Raw genomic sequence first — 16,822 nt, 5'->3', positions numbered from 1 at the left:
GCGCGCAGACGCCGGCGACGTGCGGCCCGAGGTAAACAAACGCACGTGGAGGCGGGCCGCCCGCGTGTGGGCGTGTCAGAAAATGTTAATGAGAACCTGGGGGCGTGCGCTTAATGTGCTAATTGGGCGGGTGGGTGTATCCGCCACGCCCACCCACAACAACACGCGCGGGGCGCGTCCTAATATATTAATCATATGTTAATTTACGCGGCGAGGCAGCGGCCGCAGCGAATAGGGGGTGGGCGTGGCGCTGCATGCTAATGAGGCCGGTGGGTGTGGCCGGAGGGAGGGTAGCCGGTCAAGTGCCCCGCGAAGTGACCGCTCGCGAACGAGAAGAAGACGCGGTGCTGCCGCCACAGGCTGGCAGGCAATGCGTGAGCCGTAGGGGTTGCAGCGCTCTGAGCGAAGCGTTGCGACCGGACGGAGGGTCATGTCCCCCGTGCAATACCAACTGACGATGGCCGCTCAGCAGAGTCACTCTCAACAGCAGCAGCAGCCGGAGCTCGACAGTTCTTCACCCCCTCCGCTTGCCATGCCGGTCCGTCCGGAGCAGCAACAGCAGCAGCAACTTCAACAGCAGCAGTTTCAGCAGCAGCAGCATAACCACGTGTACGGCGAGCGCTGTTGCGATTCCCCGGCGAGTCCCCCCGAGAGCGAGGCGGCCGAGGGCGCTTGCAGCCCCGAGCTCGATACAGACCCGGCGTTCCTCGACCCCGACGCGGCCGAGGAGCGATTTCGCGTGGATCGAAAGAAACTGGAGGCCATGCTGCAAGGTGGGCACGGGTGGGCACGGGCGAGGGTTTGGTTGAAGTCCGGTGGGCTATGATGGGCAAGGGTGGATATGGTGGACACAGGCGGGTACGATGGACGCGGTGTGTGTGTGTGTGATTAGGATTAGTTGGGGCACAAAGGGACAGAGTTTGGCACCGTGGGTTTTGATTGACACCATTGACAAGGTGGCCAACGGTAGGCACGGCAAGCAAAGGTTAGAGACATCGGAGAGTTTGATGGACATTCCTTGGAAAGGTGGTGGCTTGAGGTTGGGCAAAGTCGCTTAGGTGGGCTTGATTCACAAGGCTGGTAAGATTGGCTAATTTGGACAGAGTGAGCTAGATGCACAATAATGACTGCATGTGTGATTCGGCACATGGTCTAGTGTGTGTGCGTCTTGTTTTAAGTTGCCAAGCAAGCTCTGTGACACGGACTGCAATGTGTGTGTGTGTTTGCCAGTGTGTAGGTGCCGCTGTTATTGTTTGTTGGCGAGTGCGTCACTATTGTGTGTCTGGGGGTGCCAATCTTTAAGCGTGAGTGTGCGTGCGGTTGCGCAATCAGGAACAGCTGATCGCAAGTTCAAACTCATGGTTTGCCAAAGACGAACTTCACGTACGTACGTAAGTTGTGTGGCTTCAGTTGACCTGCAAGTCCGCGTGACTTACACGGAATGCACGGGAAGTTGTCGCGGTTGTCATTGGTTGTTGCAGACACATAGGGGGACATCCATCAAGTAGGAACGCAAAAATCTGTCAAAACTTGACCCCCCCCCCTCCCTTTACGCACGCGGACTTTTACACCCCCCCCCCACCTGCTTACAGACGATTGACGCACCCCCACACCCCCCGAATCCTATAGAACGGCCGATATTTAATCCACGCAGTCCACCGTCGGACTATCTAACTCATTTGAAGGCAAATGTAGACAAATTATTGTCGAGGCTTCACTCCCCGCCCCCCCCCCCCCCCCGTTTCCTATGCGTACATTGTCAGTAGACCCCCCCCCATACGCAAGCGAACTCATTTGGGTTAACCCCCCCCCCTCTATGCGTACCTACTAAATGGATGGCCCCTAGCAGTACAAATGGGTACACCACATTTAGTTAGTCGATCATTAAGTACGGATGAAGTGTTGGGGGGGGGGGGGTTACTCCCACCTCGTTTCAAGACGTCTTGAAACGAGGTGGGAGTAATATTCAATTGGAGGGCCTCTGTAGAGCTCCCTCAAGTGGGACTGCCTCTCCGCTAGCAGCGGCGTAAAAAGCAAGCGATTTCAGTGCTGCACCTTTACCTGGCCCTTTAACACATCGTCATACCTGGCCCTTTAACACATCGTCAGGAGCGTGTGCGTCTCTCTGTGTGTGCGTCAACGTATTTGAATAATAACAATAGTCAACGCCACACAGGGTCTGCTTTGTCCTGTGTTGGTTACTTCACAAACTAAATCCGTGGCGACTATGGAAGAGATCGTAGAGATACAAGATATACGGATGGCGTTAGAACTTGCAGATTATAATCAAAGGTGGTTTCTAACGCGTTGGCATGCGTATTAAGGTTAGGGAATTGGACATTTTAAAAATATTTAATTGACGATGTTTTACCAATTCACGATCACCACCGGGTTGTTTATGTAGTGCAGTATATATTTAAGAGCTTAGCACCGATTCATTGTACTGTACCTCGACGACACCCACCTTACTCAGGGCGTATGTGTATTCCGTATTCTTTAAATGCTACAGCAGAGATAATTCACCGAAACGTGTCATTACATACAGTGCTATTATTGTTAGTGGATTGAGCGGCGGCGCAGTGATGAGCGCGCGCGCCGAACTCTAAAATCGATCACCTGAGTTCGAATCATGATTGACGGCTAACATCAGTGGCGAGTAATATCCGAACCGGTTCTGGAATTACTGACCAGCGTGGATAAGTTTGCTCAAACAACTCCCACGAGGAACACGGCGTGGGGGAAACTTTCATCCAGCAGTGGATTGACTAATGTATGAGTATTATTAGTGCCGTATAGATATATTCTACATCAACGTTATGTTGTTATAGCCTAACTTCCTTGAGTTATTAGCATGTGTATGAGTAATTTTTGTCACTCGATTTTTTGTTCATAAACACTTGAAAAAAGTTTACTTTAACTTCATGTGCAGACTTTTGTCAATCTAATGTTGGATAAAGGCCTCCTGTAATCTTTATCGATCCAATTGTATTATTGAATGGATACAATCTATCAAACTGACACATGTAATTTAATTTTATGTCCAATTTGCGTATTCTTCACGTATATGTAGTTTTAAATATTGTAATAACTGGTCTATTTAAATAATCGCAAACAAAAGTTATCCAAGTAAAATGGGGTCAAGCGCTCACCGAAATTAGAACCCATCATTTCTCGTGTCACTATAGACACCTACACGAATACACACTCATACAACGACAAAGACCCCCCGTATAGCCATCACAGGCTGTTGGAGCAAATGCTGCTAACGAGCACCTTTGAAGGCCAGCACGGTACGCATGGGGGTGGGTGGCGAGCACCACGCCCGACCGCCTTTGTCTCCCCAGTGGCGATGTTTACACACCGCAGCGGGTACTCATTTGAGACTGAGTCGACCTAGGGGAGGTCCAAGACCAGTTCAGATATTTGTCATCGATGTTCGGCCGTGAGCGGGAATCGAACTCGGGTCGCCGGGTTTCTTAGCGCTAACTGCGACACTGCCAATTCTCACACACTCATACACACCAATTAATACCAATAAACATTTATATAAGTACCGAATACACACTCACTTGTACGCACCAAAAGACACTTGCACACTCATCCACATTTTTTTAAATAAATGGTGTTTGTTTCTTCGTAAAATACGTTAAATTACTAAACACTACATCATACTTCCGCTACTAGATGCCATATACACTCGAATATAAAAAAGTACATCAACGTGATCCGAATATTTCATTTACTTAATATAAAAATTGCTGAAAAATAACATTAAAAAATGTTTTTCTCACAATAAGTTTAGACTATAATCACAAACGAACATGATATGGGGAAGCAGGGATTGTTATTGACAAAGGGCTTAAACAGACACTTTACAGATAGCAATATTGTTTTGGCTCCGTTGCTTCTTTTGTAAAGCATTAATAAAATGCTGAGCTTCACACCCCCCCCCCCCCCTTTTTCAATCTCGTGGAACAAAGCTTCCCATGGATAAGAGTGCCAATCACTCCTAACTTGACACTTTAAGCCTCCACTCCAGAACCAGCCAACCACTGCACTCCGCTGGCATGCATTACTGGTGGTCAGTCGGTCGGTGAGTCAGTGGGTGTAAGGTTTTGTGTTTTGCAGTTTATAAGAAGGCAATTCAGCCCATTGGTTAAGGTGAAGGTAGAAATGCGGTCAGCAGGGTATTGTTGCAAAGCACCATTGAATGGTAAAAGCGTTCATTCGTTTAATGCATTTGCCACAGTTTTTTTTAAATATAGCCAACTGTCATTCTTGTCAAAAGCCTCCCACTAACTCGCTTAAGGGAAATGGAGACTAAAATACTTCTGGAAAAGTGAATGTAGTATATTATTACTTTACAGGGTTAACATGAAACAAGCTCGAGACCCAGTCTCTTGATGATTGGATTGGCTTCGACCCCACAAAAGCAACATGTTCGCTCAAACACGAGACGTGCATAAAAATGGACGCAAACATTATGCGCGAGGGCCGAAACGCACGCAGACACACGAACAAAGACATGCGCTCATTGTGCTGATGCTCAAAAAAGTCGTTAGTAATAATTGTAAATATATATTTTTGTCAGTATCTCGTTGCCAAAGTTGCTCTAAAACTAAACATTTTTCGACATTGGTAAGCTGTGGGGTAAATTTGGTAGTGATTGGTCTAGGTTTTTGGATGTTGTGGTTGTCATTAGAACGTGGGAAGTGTCCTGGGTCGGTGTGTGGACAGACGTATGGACAGACATTTTCTGGACATAGCAATAGGGAGCATTTTGGCTAACTTAAAAATTCGGGGATTGCAATGGCAGTATCAAAGAAGGGCCATTGTCCAAATATGATTTCATATATCTTTATTGTTTATTCATATTCATTGGAGGCTAGCTATGAACCTATAGTCTGAGTACAGAATGACCTACAGAATTTTAGAAATTGTGCAAGCTAGGACTTGTGCGAATTCCAAGTCCCTAAGGGACTTACATGAAAGAAATCGCGTAAGTTCCGAGAGAACTTAGTTGTGATCCAGACCACCCTTAAATCCACCATGACTCATGTCCACACGTGTGCTCTCACTAACAAAGACAAAGATCACCCGTATAGACTTTAACACACTTTAGGAGTAAGTGCTGTTCGTGAGCACCGATGAAAGCCGGCACGGCACACTCTGTCTCCAGAGTGACGATATTTATACACAGTGCAAGGTACTCATTTAAGGCTGAGAGGCGACCTAGGGGAGGCCTAGGTCCAGTTCAGATAATCGTCACTGGTGTTGGCCGTGAGCAGGAATCGAACTTGGGTCGCTGGGGAAGTAGCGCAAAGACAAGACACACAGTAGCTACAAAGACAAGACACACAAGCACACAGCCACATAATCTCACAAACACAAACACATCCAAACAAAGAAACACGTGCACAATCACGTACAATTTCTCTCCCTATACAGACATGCACCGTCATAAATAGACAAAGATCCTCCACATAGCTTTTTAACACTTAATAAGGCCGTCATCGCACATGGTAGATACATAGATACACACAAACATAATAGTAGACACAATTTATAACGCATGCATATTTCACAAATCAGACACACTGTTCGATTGATAACTCAGAGCCACTGAGCCAGAGCTCAAAGTCCCTCATGCCAGCCTGGACAGTTGTGAGTGTGTACAGGTGAGAGCCTGGACAGGTAAGAGATTTGAGCTGCTGCTTGAAAGTGGATGGTACTTTGATGCTATGCATGTGCAGTGGGAGTAAGTTCCAGATGGCTGGTGCAGCTACGGTGAAACGCTGGTCCATGAACAGTTCCTAGCAACCACTGCGGATTTTACACGCATTTTCTGTGCTGTTACCCCTGGATGATCTGAGAATCCCAGCCATGACTAGCATCAGCAGCAAGTGATATCTGAAACAGTCCTGCTTGCCACCATACACTAAACCAGCATGATTAATCTTCTTGACTCGACGCAGAGTGGGGAGGCCTTGATCCCGCAGTTGATTGACAAATATCAGTTGATAATTAATTTATTAGATTTGCTTTTGGAACAAGTGACATAGACACATCTTGCTTGATCTATGGTCGTCATAAAATACTCTACAGTACAATAAAAATAGTTGCACAGAAAAATTGAGTTTTGCAAATACAACAGGGCGTAGTACAACGATTAAACATAAAACTCAATTCATACGATATGATATGAAACAAGTGTCTCTCCGAAACGTCAACGGACACACTTGTTCTTTCCACTGAGAAGGAAGCTTCAAATGTAGACATCAAGCTTCTAAAATAATCATCGCCTAAGACACACAGCCAGGCGTTCTGTTCCAGTGCCCCAGAAATGGTGTGTAAGACTAAGCATGGTTATAGATGGCCCAGAACAATCACTCAGCACTCTGAAACCATCTGTAGAAACCTGAATTTTGCTTTGTTGGATTAAGGCAGGTCATGTAATTTGCAAATGAACCGATATCACACTTTTAAAAAGAAACAACTGCAGTGTTTTTGTGTCACTATCACCCAATTTTTTTTTAAATGTCAGGTCGGTGTTTGAGATCCTTGTCTAAAAAATTTGAATAATTCCAATGTATGACACTTTTATGTCTGCCACAAAATATTACAAAATGTATTTTACTTTTTTGTAAATGTATCCTCATGGCATAGTGGAGCGGTGGCCTGGTGGATTAGTGAACCGAACTATGAATCCATTGACCTGAGTTCGATTCCTGGCCATGGCTAACATCAGTGGCGAGTGATAGTTGAACTGGTCATGGGCCACCCCACTTCACCATCTCGCACTAACTCGCTCGGTAAATTATCTTCAAAACAATCCCCTGAGACTTGCATGACATGGACAGGCCTTTACCCAGCAGTTGATTGATAAAATGGCTGGGAAGTATCCTAACGTGAGTGAAACACTTGAAATATTTTTTTTTCAGTTTGAGGAGCACAAGACTTTCCAGTCATCTGTAATGAACCAGCTCTCAGCAGGGGGCCAACCTTGAGGCTGTCAAGTGGAAAGTGAAAAACAAATTTTCACTGTATTGGTGTGGCCCTTTCGAGTGTGTAAGGGAGAAAGCAAACACTTGGTTCACTACCCGCTCAGATGCATGCACACAAACGCATAGGCACGTACAAAAAAACGAAGACAAAGATCCCCTAGTATACAGTGAGGGAAAAAAGTATTTGATCCCCTGCTGATTTTGTACATTTGCCCACTGACAAAGAAATGATCAGTCTATAATTTTATCGGTAGGTTTATTTGAACAGTGAGAGACAGAATGACAACAAAAAATCCAGAAAAACGCATGTCAAAAATGTTATAAATTGATTTGCATTTTAATGAGAGAAATAAGTATTTGACCCCTCTGCAAAACATGACTTAGTACTTGGTGGCAAAACCCTTGTTGGTAATCACAGAGGTCAGACGTTTCTTGTAGTTTGCCACCAGGTTTGCACACATCTCAGGAGGGATTTTGTCCCACTCCTCTTTGCAGATCTTCTCCAAGTCATTAAGGTTTCGAGGCTGACGTTTGGCAACTCGAACCTTCAGCTTCCTCCACAGATTTTCTATGGGATTAAGGTCTGGAGACTGGCTAGGCCACTCCAAGACCTTAATGTGCTTTTTCTTGAGCCACTCCTTTGTTGCCTTGGCCGTGTGTTTTGGGTCATTGTCATGCTGGAATACCCATCCACGACCCATTTTCAATGCCCAGGCTGAGGGAAGGAGGTTCTCAGCAAAGATTTGATGGTACATGGCCCCATCCATCGTCCCTTTGATGCGGTGAAGTTGTCCTGTCCCCTTAGCAGAAAAACACCCCCAAAGCATAATGTTTCCACCTCCATGTTTGACGGTGGGGATGGTGTTCTTGGGGTCGTAGGCAACATTCCTCCTCCTCCAAACACGGCGAGTTGAGTTCATGCCAAAGAGCTCCATTTTGGTCTCATCTGACCACAACACTTTCACCCAGTTGTCCTCTGAATCATTCAGATGTTAATTGGCAAACTTCAGACGGGCATGTATATGTGCTTTCTTGAGCAGGGGGACTTTGCGGGCACTGCAGGATTTCAGTCCTTCACAGCGTAGTGTGTTACCAATTGTTTTCTTGGTGACTATGGTCCCAGCTGCCTTGAGATCATTGACATGATCCTCCCGTGTAGTTCTGGGCTGATTCCTCACCGTTCTCATGATCATTGCAACTCCACGAGGTGAGATCTTGCATGGAGCCCCAGGCCAAGGGAGATTGACAGTTTTTTTGTGTTTCTTCCATTTGCGAATAATTGCACCAACTGTTGTCACCTTTCTTATCAAGCTGCTTGGCAATGGTCTTGTAGCCCATTCCAGCCTTGTGCAGGTCTACAATCTTGTCCCTGACATCCTTGGAGAGCTCTTTGGTCTTGGCCATGGTGGAGAGTTTGGAATCTGATGATTGATTACTTCTGTGGACAGGTGCCTTTTATACAGGTAACAAGCTGAGATTAGGAGCACTCCCTTTAAGAGTGTGCTCCTAATCTCAGCTCGTTACCTGTATAAAATACACCTGGGAGCCAGAAATCTTTCTGATCGAGAGGGGGTCAAATACTTATTTCCCTCATTCAAATGCAAATCAATTTATAAAAATTTTGACATGCGTTTTTCTGGATTTTTTTGACGTTATTCTGTCTCTCACTGTTCAAATAAACGTACCATTAAAATTATAGACTGATCATTTCTTTGTTAGTGGGCAAACGTACAAAATCAGCAGGGGATCAAATACCTTTTTCCCTCACTGTAGCTAGAGCAGACTGTTGGGGCAAGTGCTGTTAGCGAGGACCAAAGAAGGCCGGCATGGCACACGAGGGGGTGGGTGGCCAGCACCACGCCCGGCCGCGTTTGTCTCCCTTGTGCCAATGTTTACACACCGCACCAGGTCCTCATTTGAGGCTGAGTTAACCGAGGGGAGGCCCAGGACCCGTTCAGGTAATCGTCACCGGTGTGGGCCATGAGTGGGAATTGAACCCTGGTCGCCAGGTTCACAGCACAGCACGCTAATCGCATGACCAGAAGCATCCACCACCAACACCTAAAAGGGAGTACAAGTATGTGTACATGACGGCACATGCGTGTGTGCTGGGTTTCTAATCGTGCATTGGTGCGAATGTGTGTACGCGTGCATGTGAACATGCTGCTGAATCTCGTACAGTAGGCATAGGCGTTGGGGTTGTGTTCCCAATTTTTGGATGAATTAAAAAAATCTGACAATCGGGCCTAGATACGAAATTTTGGATGATCTGAATATTTGTTTTGTTTTGGATTGATCTGTAAATGTGATGTCACATGAAGCAACATCACCTTTGTGCTTTTCCCTCTAAAAGTACTATCACGTGACCTTACTCTCGCCTAAATTCTTAAAATATAAAAATGTTAACATTAAAATTAGTGTTATGCTGATGTTACTAAATAAACTAACTCAACTGATTACAATTTCAAATTATGTAACAAATTCAATGTAGTGCAGAAATTAGGAACGTTTTGATGTGGAAATACAAACTAAAGTATGAAATTGGGTATAAACATTTGAAAATCTGATATCTGGAAAAAAAAAAGAAACCTGAATCGCATCCCTAACAGGAGTGAGTGTACGTGTGGACCGAAACCCACAAGCACGGGTGTTCCTTTGTGTTGATGGCAGCAGTCACGACCGACGATGACCTTTCAGTCGCTCCTGCCCATTAGGTGTGATCACGTGGTGCACATGTCACCATGGCAGCCAGCAGATATTTGTCATCATTTCTCCGAGACGAGAGGACAATTGCACCGCTGCATCTAAGTTAAATGTACAGCGTCGTATTCAGTTACAGAGAATTGACAACATTAAGCACAGCCAATTATAAACTATGGGAAATGTATCAAAAACATATTACGTGAAGATAGATATGCAACGTATCTCTGAAAAATATGAATGATTTTCGAGATTTGCTGATATATTTAGGTCTGTGATTTCCATTACAGACATGCACCAGTGACCCTTGGCTCAGCAGCTGTCAGAAATGGGGGGGTCATTTAAAGTTGCACAAAATGGCATGTATGTGAACAAAAAATACTGTGACCTTTGGTCCTCTTGTTCCTTTCTATCACCAAATCCATTGATTCACTTCGGCTCCACAGTTTTTCAAATTCCCATTCGAAAAGAGCGATGTCACGTCTTATTAAATTCAAGTTAATATCTCAGTTTTTTTTCTTGGCAAAAATGTTTCAGAAATAAAGCCATCCATTTTAATTATCGTCATTTAGGTTATTATAATAATTGCACTTTTTTATACGTAAAAATACATACTAAAACAATGTATTTCTAAATTACACGAAAAAAAACAACTGTATTAAACGCAAAAAATATGCAATGCTTTATCATTACACTCCTGGATCAAGGCCTCCATACACCGCGTCGGCAAAGGAGGTTGTTTGACCATGCCATGCTGATCAGTGCAGGCTGGTGAAGGGCAGAGGCCTCAGGAGCGGTTCAGATATCACTTGCCACTGATGGTAGCCATGACTGGTAATTTTACTCAGGTGGAACTCCTATAAAGGAGATTAAAAACACGAGTCAGTTCACTGTTCATTTTACGGAGTTATCAGGCCTCGTCAGCGGCAATCGGGCACCAGGGGGCCACCATGAACACCTGTGTCGAAACCACACGGCTCCCTCCACGCTGTTACCCAGCAAGTTTTTAACACAACACTGAGCCGTGCAATGTCTCTACCAGTGGAGTAGCTATCAAGTGTACAAGTGGTGCAATTGCACCAAGGCCCATGGACTGGAAGGGCCCAGGTGTTGAGATACAAAGATAAATTAGACAGGGGCTCATTTAAATTATTGCACCAGGGCCCATGCTAACCACGCTACACCGATAGTCTGTATCCTAGCACGATTAAACCTGTTCCTGCCGCCAGCTTCTGCCCTAAGCATTTCCCCCCACCTCTACATCAGCAACTTCCATGAGTAATCATGATTAAGCTTATTATTTGATTTAAGATTCAGTCCTTTTTTGGCTTGTTGGGACTGTCTTGTGGGTATCGCCTGTCCCTTACAAGCATAACAGTACATTAACATATACAGTATTTCAATATAATTTGTATACATTTGTAAATTATTGATTCTTACGTGGACGGTTTTACGTGCATATCTTAAGCGGGAAAATCAGTTTAAAGGGATAAATCATGTGAAGCATGCATACATGCATGCCACAATCTATCTCAGATCTATCTGATATCTCTTGATTTTTGCTTACATGTTCATTTCTTTTAAAAAGTAGAAGTAGCAAAGATGAATGACGAACCGCTATTGTTGTCTGTCGGCTGAAACTGACAAGATGGGTTCGCGAAGTGTGCGGTTGTGTTTCCAACAGTAACTTAAACCCCGAAGTTGTGACATAACCTGTATAACATGACCTGAGAGTACATCCATCTTCATAGACTGTCTCTTGACTTTCCTTCAAGGGTTCAAAATCATAGGACACTTAAGTAAAGGCCGATTTCGCACCATAAATAGACGAAAGGGCTCGCGTTTTAAAAACCGTTGAACATTGTCAACTTACGATTGTTGCTATGAAGATCAAACTTTTGTTTATACAAATAAACGTACCTTTTGTTTTGTTCACACCGTGCTGGGAAAAAAAACAAGCACTCTGTTGGCTATTGGCGGACACGTCCAAATTTACATGTTTATTGAAAAAGCATCCGCGAAGGAATAGTGAAATAAAATATAACAGTTGTGGGATATAAGGAAGCCAACAACAAAAACAACGTATTCAGTAACCCATTAACCCAAAAAGGCGCCTCTTGCCTGGCTATGAGGACAGTTGCCATGGCGATCCCTGAGCCCCCCACGCAGTGTGGAATTTCTGCACGACCCCCCCGCCTCCACTCCCCCCCCCACCACACAAAGTGTGCAGCACAACCCGCAAATCGCCCGGCGCTACCAAAATTAGCAAGCTGAAGAACACGGCTCGCCACCGCTGTTCTCACGAGGCGGCGATCCTGCCAAAGCGTCGCCCGCGCGTGTGCGTGTCGGCTGGGCCACCCACCCCCTCGTGCGCCGGTCTTCATAGGGTGCTCGATAAGAGCAAAAGTCTGTTAAGGCTAGAACGGGGGATCCTTGTTTTTTGTCATCCTCAGCGGGGCAAGGTTGGCTTTCCTAAGGTTCCTGTCAAAGAGCCAGTCATGGCAGTCAACGTTAATAATTTTCACTAATTTCATGGCAGCGTGGCATGTTTACATTTGTTCCGCCACCCATCTATTTAATAGAAATTCAGCTGATATTGTTTTTACGTGTTTGGAGTTGTTGTGTCAGGCGGATGAAAGGCCTCTGGCCGAGACAGCATTACCAAACAATGTTTAATTCTGATTTAAAGCTTTCGTGACTGCAGGGATTCATATTCTTGGTTCTTTCGGTAAAGTCACGTAGAAGGGAAACAACAATTATTTTATTGTTTCCCTTCTACGTGACTTCTACGTGACTTTACCGAAAGAACCAAGAATATAATGTTTAATTCTGTTTGTGTTAAATCGATGAAAGGTCAATAATATAATAAGAACGACAACTATAGCAGCTCTGTGACTTTTGTAACCCTTGTTCTGTACACGTTATCACTATTCCGTACACTTATATGAAAGCATGGAAAAATCCCACGGTCAATGGTAACATATTTCCTATAATAAAAAAAATGGGGGCCCTGGTTGTAAAGAATTTACTGCTATTATTGTTTACTTTCAAGCGATCAAGATTATGATCCAGCTCATGAACACTGCTCACAAATCTGACCTCTGTTTAGGCCTCGCCAACCTGTTGCCTTCAAATCGTAAAAAAAAACCACAGGGCACTTCATACAGGGCTCGCTTTCTTACTTTTTTTTCCTCTGAGGTAAGAATTTTTACGTGACCACTGAGGCAGGACCCAGACTGAGTCACAGGCAATAGAAACACGTCGTGTGTGACGGTGACCTTGGAATGAAAACAGCGCGACCCCTGCCTACTTTCTTAATTATCTCCAGCGAACGTTACATCATCAAAGTGTCATTCCAGTCGACCTTTGCATTTGGTGCGACCGATGAAAATGTTTTGCTTTACTCGTAAGTTTTTGTCGGTACTTATCGTCTACGCCGTATGCTAATGAAGAGACTCTTAGCCAAGTGAAATGAGTCACCAACACAGTCATCATTACACCCAGGGCAGCTACTGAAGGAAGACCAGGCAGGGTCAATAGTATGAAACAAAAGAGTCAGACAAGAACAGGTTGAGGTGCTTTTTGGGAAACTTAACGTAATAATCAAAAGCAACATACCAATGTGTATGAAGAAAAGAGTAATATATGTAATTTTGCACTCGAAAGTTAGCACAATATGCTATAAACCCAGAAATCTGCGTTCAGTTCCTTGGTTAATAACCGTGGCAAGTGATATCTAAACTTGTCTTGCCCCCCACTCGCGGTCACCTTCGCCAACCCACACTGGCCGGCATGGTAAAGTATCATATTAAAAAAACAATCCTGTGGTATTAAAAGGCCTTCATTCAGCGGTGTATTGATAATTGCTTGTGAATTTTACGTCATTTTTATATATAATTCAAAACCTCCATCTCTGTGAATCGCTAAACATGCACTTCAAGTGAGTTAAGGCAAACATCATAACCACTTTCCTGTACTGCAGCAAGCAGCCAGTGTTTGTGTTCACAAGATAAGGTAAAATTTCGACTCTTAGTCATCCTTATCATCATAAGCCGTGATCTATTCATTGCCGGATTAAGTCCTCCCCCAAGGCGTCGCCATCATCATGGTCTTGCAATGCAATAATTCATCTGGCTCAAAGCACACGGGCTGATTTCATCACTGCATCTCCACGGTGGATGTAATCTCAAGGCTCGTTCCCGACCTTTGCCTGTAACTCCATCATTCATCTCGACCACCGGCAGTGGCATGTACTACCCGAACCTACATACTTTTTATTTTATAGTAAAAAGTACTTTATATAAAAAAGTACGTTTACAACTTGCACGTGTACCCTAATCCATGTGTTCCTCTTTTTGTCTCTCGATGTAATTCCAAGCAAGCACCCTCCCCATACTTATTTGCGTACTTTTCAACATTTGTTCCACAATTTAGTATCCCCAGAAAACGTGAATTAAGCAATGGCCCGCTCAAGGTAGTTTTGCAGTAGAGCATTCTTCACAATCTACTACAGCATGCTTTACAATCCAATAAAGCAAAACCGAATGTAAATTTTGTTGAAAACCACAGTGCCATTGAGGCCATAAACAATTCCCATCACCAGAATCGTGTGCCCTGGACTTTACGCGAAGGCAGAGTGAAACCAAGCTGATGAGCTTGTGAAGGATGATAAACCATCACACGAACTCCGGTCATCCTCGCAGCGGCTTTTGGCTAGCCATCGAACAAAAACGGGCACTGTATTGTGCGCTACCAGATGCGCTTCTGCAGCCCTCTGGAATACTCTTAATTCCAACATTAGTAAGCCACTGTAGTTATGCATTTTAAAATATAGACTGAAAACTAATTTCTTGAGAACTGCTTTTTGTCTTGAATTTGTTGTCCTTCTCCCGCACCTCTGATTAGTACACGGTTGGCTACATACGATGCGAAAGAAGTTCAACATACATACATACATGAGAATACAGCGATTCGCCAGCCTTCTTAAGGGATACACCGCTGCGATATCTTCACACAAAGGATGATGATCCCGCAATAGGGTGTGGGTGTGTAACGTGAGGCTATTGTTGCATGAAACAATCCTCATGACTTCTTCATAGCTTCGTGGACACGTTGGGAAACCGCTGAAGAGGGCAGACGCGGTGTAGTAGTTGTCGTGTGAGTTTTAAGACCGGGTTGCATGGCACCGACGCACTCGGACAAAATCCTTGAAGTGGAACCGGCATAGTGTGGTGGAAATTGGCATTAGGTATGTACGTATGTTGAACTTTCTTTTGCACCGTATGTAGCCAACCGTGCTCATCAGAGGTGCGGAAATAGGTGCCTGTAGGCGTGGAAAGTAACTCGGGACAGTGCTGTTGTAACTCCCGGGTCTGCCCGTAGCATCGAGGGGTGGCACGGTGCTGGTAAGCGTAGAAATTGCACAGAATTCCTCTCAGGTTTTTATATCTTGTCAAACCCTGGGGTAAGGCATTCACAACTTTGTAATGCCTTGGCATAACAGCTGAAAAAGTAGTTTTTTATAGGTAGTTTTGTCGGCTTACAGGATATTGTGAATTTAACACGGAGTTTCTGTGTTTATGCTTAGTGTGTATTAGTTATAACGAGTGGAGTGGCGATGCAGTGGTTCGCGCACTGCACTTTGACCTCGGTGACTTGAGTTTGATTCCTAGCCACGGCTAACACAGTGATGAAAGATATCCGAACCGGTCCTCGGCACCCAGCTTACTAACCCGCACTGACTAGTGTGGTGAAGTATGGTCAAACAACCCAATTATTGATACAGCATGGGGAAGCTTAAATTCAGTGTTGGATTGAAAAAGGGTTGTACATTATCACTCAGAACTGCAACACTTTGTTGTGGATTTGCATCGTAATTGCTTCAACAGCATTCACTTTCAACATCTTCTTGCGTCTATTTGTTTTCTTATTGCGCACTCTAGGCTGTGGTCCCAACTGAGGTTTGTTCCATCATTCAGATTGTTGCCACGTAAACAACCTCTGAAGCGCCGACAACAGCAGTAACCTTGGTGGCAAGGAGGCTCACAGTTTGGTGATAAGGCCTGTGATCAGAAAGTGAGAAAACACCCGGCGTGTTTCGGTAGTCACAGTTACAGCCCTTAAGCACGCCAGGGTTCATGGAAAGAGTCTGGATGAAGGAGAAGAAAGAGAAGCAGTGGCCGGTGTGTTTTTATTCCGCACAAAATGCTATCACAACACCAGGCCTGCCCTGTGTAAACTAGCCCCCCTGCCGCCCGTCAATTTATCTCAAAAGATAACTTGCAAGGGGATTTTCTCGTCGTCGTCCCGCTGGTATATTGATTTTGCACACGTCTTGTGTAAAACGAAGAAAGATAAATATCACGCCGAAACTAATACCTTCTCAAACTAAACACGTCGAACGAATGGGACAGAGCTTGCTGTTTCTAATTTAAAGATTTAAAGATGCAAAGTCACGTAAAACGAAGCAATAAAGCCAACATCTTGCGTGACCTGTCCTCCCCTTTATTTGTTTTCAGCAATAACAACACAACGTACACAGGAAAAAAACAGAACCAAGGCGACCGCGATAAACATACGAATCTATAGGTGCTCCTAGCCATACGCTACGAGAGGACGAGAGTAGAAAAACAAGAGGAGAGAAAAAGTAGGAAGAGGACGAGAGAGGGAAGAGAATAGAAAAGAAAAGTGACTGGCGGTAAATACACACCGGGGTGAATGGATCAAATCCGCAACAAATTAACAAAAGGAGACCAACTCTTCATCTCCACCAACAGCGAACCCTGTGACAACCTGACCCCCTGATGCAGGACAAAACACCATGCGCTGTACGGCGAACTGGACACAGGTTCTCCGGACCCTGTCTAAATCCCTATGTCCACGGGTTTATTTATTTAGCAGGCGCAAACATATGATCGGGCAATGCGGGCGCGGCATTCCCCTGCCTTTGGAAAGATCACAAACTGTGGCTCTTTGGACTTGAACCCCGATGCTTTGCCCCTCTTCGGTGACCAGCATTAGCTCATTTAGGCTTGTGTCACATGACGAGTGGGTCATGTGACGACAGCACACTTGATTCAGAAGCTCTCTTCTGGGTAGCATTTGCATCCCTGAAACAG

General features: G+C 44.8%; 1 protein-coding gene across 2 annotated transcripts in view; it reads left to right on the top strand.

Annotated features, from left to right (window-relative positions):
* The first annotated feature begins 255 nt into the window (after nucleotides 1-255).
* BICC1 (BicC family RNA binding protein 1) overlaps nucleotides 256-16,822 on the top strand; it is a 104,752-nt gene continuing 88,185 nt past the window's right edge. Inside the window, exon 1 of one of the 2 annotated variants that reach the window (XM_032949601.2) lies at nucleotides 256-773. In XM_032949601.2, the coding sequence (XP_032805492.2) occupies nucleotides 431-773 (343 nt within the window). In that variant the 5' untranslated portion in view covers nucleotides 256-430. The remainder of the gene's footprint in view (nucleotides 774-16,822) is intronic. The other variant, XM_032949602.2, reaches the window with a different exon arrangement.

The sequence above is a fragment of the Petromyzon marinus genome, chromosome 8 (genome assembly GCF_048934315.1).
Source record: "Petromyzon marinus isolate PM22_M1 ecotype Great Lakes invasive population chromosome 8, UKy_Petmar_22M1.pri1.0, whole genome shotgun sequence".
In the NCBI taxonomy this organism is placed as follows: domain Eukaryota; kingdom Metazoa; phylum Chordata; class Hyperoartia; order Petromyzontiformes; family Petromyzontidae; genus Petromyzon; species Petromyzon marinus.
This window is presented reverse-complemented; position numbering and strand designations above follow the sequence as displayed.